Raw genomic sequence first — 3,826 nt, 5'->3', positions numbered from 1 at the left:
CTGGCATTCACTACCGCCCCCCTGTGGCACCTGGCATTCACTACCGCCCCCCTGTGGCACCTGGCATTCACTACCGCCCCTGTGGCACCTGGCATTCACTACCGCCCCTGTGGCACCTGGCATTCACTACCGCCCCCCTGTGGCACCTGGCATTCACTACCGCCCCACTGTGGCACCTGGCATTCACTACCGCCCCCCTGTGGCACCTGGCATTCACTACCGCCCCTGTGGCACCTGGCATTCACTACCGCCCCCCTGTGGCACCTGGCATTCACTACCGCCCCCCTGTGGCACCTGGCATTCACTACCGCCCCCCTGTGGCACCTGGCATTCACTACCGCCCCACTGTGGCACCTGGTCCTATTCCTGCTTCAGAGCTTTGATCAGATCGAGCTTTGAAACATTGATGAGGTTAAGCAACTATTTTAAAGCTCGAGTATATTTTCTGAAAACACACACACTCCAGTTGTGCCGTTTTGATTTAATCTTTATTATCCGTGATCAGTAGATAGAGAAAAACAATGTGAACACACAGTACATCAGTTTGTTGGCGATGAACAACACATTATTGACCTCTAGTGGTGGAAGATGAACTATTACTTCAGAAAAGGTTGTTTTTTCCCTTCTAATGTCATTGACTTCAAAATATGATTCAGATGTTACGTCCAGACACAAATGACCCATGAGTTATAGGGTCGTCTAATCATTTATTGAACTCTTACTTTGTACTTCTACATGAGTAATATTATTATTACAGTTTTCCTACTAGAGTAAAGTTGTTGCCCACCTCTGACTATAATCACCTTCACCAAGTTTAAGTTAGATTTACTGCGTTATATGAGATGAAAGAGACGGAGCTCTACTGAACAGGATGTGTCTTCATGCTGATGGACTTCAGAGAGTAGTCAAACCCTTTCCATGTTTTCCATTCCACTCCAAGAGCAGAGAGGGTGTTGTCAGCGCCCCAGCGATAAACACCGTTGGGGTTGGTCTCGTGGCCTGAATTATACCAGAAAGCTCCAAGATACTGTTTAGCGGAGTTTCCACTCAAAAGATCCTGGTCTTTGTCAAAAGTGGTGAACTTCATGTTGTTGTGATAGGTGAGACTGTCTCCTGTAGAAACATGAAGACCCTTAGGTTATTAGTGTCTTATAACCTTGCAATGACGGTGAACTGAACTGACCTGCTCCTCCGTCAGTGAATCCAGACACTGTCAGTTGGAATCCGTCACATTCAGCTCCAACATAGAAAGAAGAGTAACGAGCAGATGCTTTATTCCCCTCAAAATCCTCCATCTCCACCAGAAGCTCCTGTTTCCCTCTGGCTGTGATCTTATGGAGGAACTCTAAACCTGTAAAAAGAACTTTGTGAGTCACATTCAGAGACACACCACTGCTGACATGACATACACGTCTAAAGTGTACTTAAATGTTATTAGCCATCCATCCTCCTTTGGAACACCTGAGCACACAAGTCTGGTTAAAAAGGGTTAAAAGAAGTACAATCTTTAGTTCAAATGAGGGATGCCCTGCTCCTCGATATTGGCTATTGACTCGGAAAAATAGAACATTTCAGGATCAGATATATATGGTCTCTCTGTTGAGAGAGCAGAGACAAGAGATGTATAAAAAGGCCTCTGGGTAATTTGAGGTGTGGTTAAAGAGAGGAGGAGTGATTGCGGGAGGAGGAGAAGGAGGTGGAGGCGTTGTCCTGAACTTCAGCTATTTTGAACAGAAATGTTTTGTGGTTGGGCTTTAAAGCCAAAGTATTGGTGTTAAATCTGAAAAAGCTGAATCTCTAGTTATAAAACTCACTGTCCAGGGTCCTTGGATTGTGTCCATGTCACAGTAGACCTACAAAACACACCATTATGAGCAAATACACCAAGCGTTTCAATACATTTAGATCTGTGCGTTAAACTTTACAGAAACTCCTAATCGTTCATCAGATGGGTAAATGGTGTAGACTCCACTGGAGCTGTCAGGATCCTGAAGAAGAATGTCACTGCAGTCCACAGGTTTCTCTGTGGCTCTGCAGCAGATCATCAGCGGAGCCAGGAACACGAGGACGAGCACCGACTAAAACATGGTAAGAGTCATACTCACTGTGACTTCAGTATGTGTTACAAATGTGTCTGTGCTTACCGCCATTGTCCGCTTCAGAAGGAAGATGAGTGTTTGAAGAAATCTCTCATCTCATCTTTTATAACCAGCCACAGGGGCTGTCATCAAGCTGTTGTATATCAACTGCTAGAGCTATTATTCTTATTAGGCCCGAGCGCCACAAGCTGGCGAGAGGCCTATTAATCTCGTAAGGCCGTGCGAAGCACGGCTGCGAAAGTGCGCACGCACGAAATCGAGCGCGGAGCGCTCGCCCACTTCCAAACACTCACTAACGCACTCCTTCACTCATGCACGCCCCGTGCATACTAATTAGTAGTAGGAAAATGGAACATTACCGTTGTAAACGGGCGAAGCCCGTGCAAAAGTGCGCACTAAACGAGCATTTTAGCACTTTAGTAAAGCACTCATTTGCCCTAAGTAGCTCACGAATACGTTCCCCATCTCTTGCATGTTCCGTGCATATAAGCATGTAATGCAAAAATTGAACATTATTACTGTTTAGAGGGCCAAAAACACAAAGTGGGTGGAGCCCACTCAAAATTAACGAAAGTACCCGTCAGTGACCAGGGACCCACACCATGAGGTAGGAAAGCTCGAGCGCTTTCCGAAAATGTATAGTTTATGATATTTGAAAAATGGGAAACATTGTTTTCGCATCGGAATATTATTAGGCCCGAGCCCCAGCAGGGCGGAGGGCCTATTGCTCCCGCAACGCTGCCGAAGGCAGCGTTGCAACTGTCTGACCAAACATGCGGGCGCAGCCCGCATGTTTGGTACCCCGTCGCCCCTGGCAAGTACAGTGAACTAGCCCATGCCGAAGGCATGGATCATGCATACTTACTCCTGCTATGACAGAAATAGTCAACAATTAGTGAATGGGCGTAGCCCATTCACTAATTGTTGACAACAGCAGCGCGAAGCGCTGCATTCCTCCAAAAACCCTCCTGGCATCGTCCCGTATGCGAGAATCCATGCCGCAGGCATGGGCCATGCTTGTATCTGCTCAAATCAATGGAAGTCTATGGGGAGTGGGCGGGGCATCCCGACGGAATAGGGAGTGACGAGCGCGTAAGCGCTCGTAATGATGATTCCACCCCATGGCGGCATCGGGAAGGCTTAGAGCTTTCAAACGATGTATCATTTGTTGTTATAGTAAAAACGGCTATATTGTTTTTGCTAAAAATATTATTATTATTATTATTATTTTTCTTGTTCTTCTTCAGCGCTTTGATCTCTAATTTGACCCCCTGAACATGCTCAAAAACTCACCAAACTTTGCCCAAAATTCAGAATCGGCGAAAAATTTTATTTTTTCTGGGCCATTTTTTTTTCGTTAAAAAATGGCGCGACAGCGCCACCGACAAAAGTCAAAATACATTGCGCCTATGGGAGACGCCCCGAGGTCAACTTTGGCGTAAAGCTACGAAATTCGGGACACGCATTCCTCTCGTGAGGATAAACAAAAAAAATCATTGTGGCCACGCCCCCAAACTTACCCTATGGCCGCCATCTTCCTTTGAAAATGAAAACAAGCTGAGTTAGCCATTTTGTTTACGTCAAACTTTGACGAACTCCTCCTAGGGCGTTTTGCCCACCGACTTCAAAATCGGCGTACGTCCTCTGGACAAGTGGGGCATCTAAAGTTATTCAATTTTTTGATATACCTTTTACGGTCTGTGTGCGGCGCAGCCGCAAAGTTGGAC

General features: G+C 46.3%; 1 protein-coding gene across 1 annotated transcript; it reads right to left on the bottom strand.

Annotated features, from left to right (window-relative positions):
* Positions 1 to 836: 836 nt before the first annotated feature.
* On the bottom strand, positions 837 to 2,150 carry LOC140359045 (microfibril-associated glycoprotein 4-like). The gene is made up of 6 exons (XM_072443919.1): positions 2,145 to 2,150; positions 1,926 to 2,078; positions 1,815 to 1,853; positions 1,440 to 1,461; positions 1,184 to 1,363; positions 837 to 1,113 (listed from the first exon to the last, which is right to left on the bottom strand). The coding sequence occupies exons 1-6, from the start codon at positions 2,148 to 2,150 to the stop codon at positions 860 to 862; spliced, it is 654 nt and encodes a 217-aa protein (XP_072300020.1). The 3' UTR covers positions 837 to 859.
* Between the last annotated feature and the right edge of the window lie 1,676 nt (positions 2,151 to 3,826).

Source organism: Eucyclogobius newberryi, unplaced genomic scaffold (genome assembly GCF_026437365.1).
Source record: "Eucyclogobius newberryi isolate DKJ021-1_F unplaced genomic scaffold, fEucNew1.0.hap1 SCAF_136, whole genome shotgun sequence".
NCBI classification, from domain to species: domain Eukaryota; kingdom Metazoa; phylum Chordata; class Actinopteri; order Gobiiformes; family Gobiidae; genus Eucyclogobius; species Eucyclogobius newberryi.
Note: the sequence above shows the minus strand (reverse complement) of the source record. Positions and strands in the feature narration are given on the sequence as shown.

Coding starts and splice junctions, on each gene's coding strand:
- LOC140359045 (XM_072443919.1), bottom strand. Junction 1,364..1,439: donor GTTCCAAAGGAGGATGGATG/GCTAATAACATT, acceptor TGACTCACAAAG/TTCTTTTTACAGGTTTAGAG. Junction 1,114..1,183: donor ATTCACTGACGGAGGAGCAG/GTCAGTTCAGTT, acceptor ATGTTTCTACAG/GAGACAGTCTCACCTATCAC.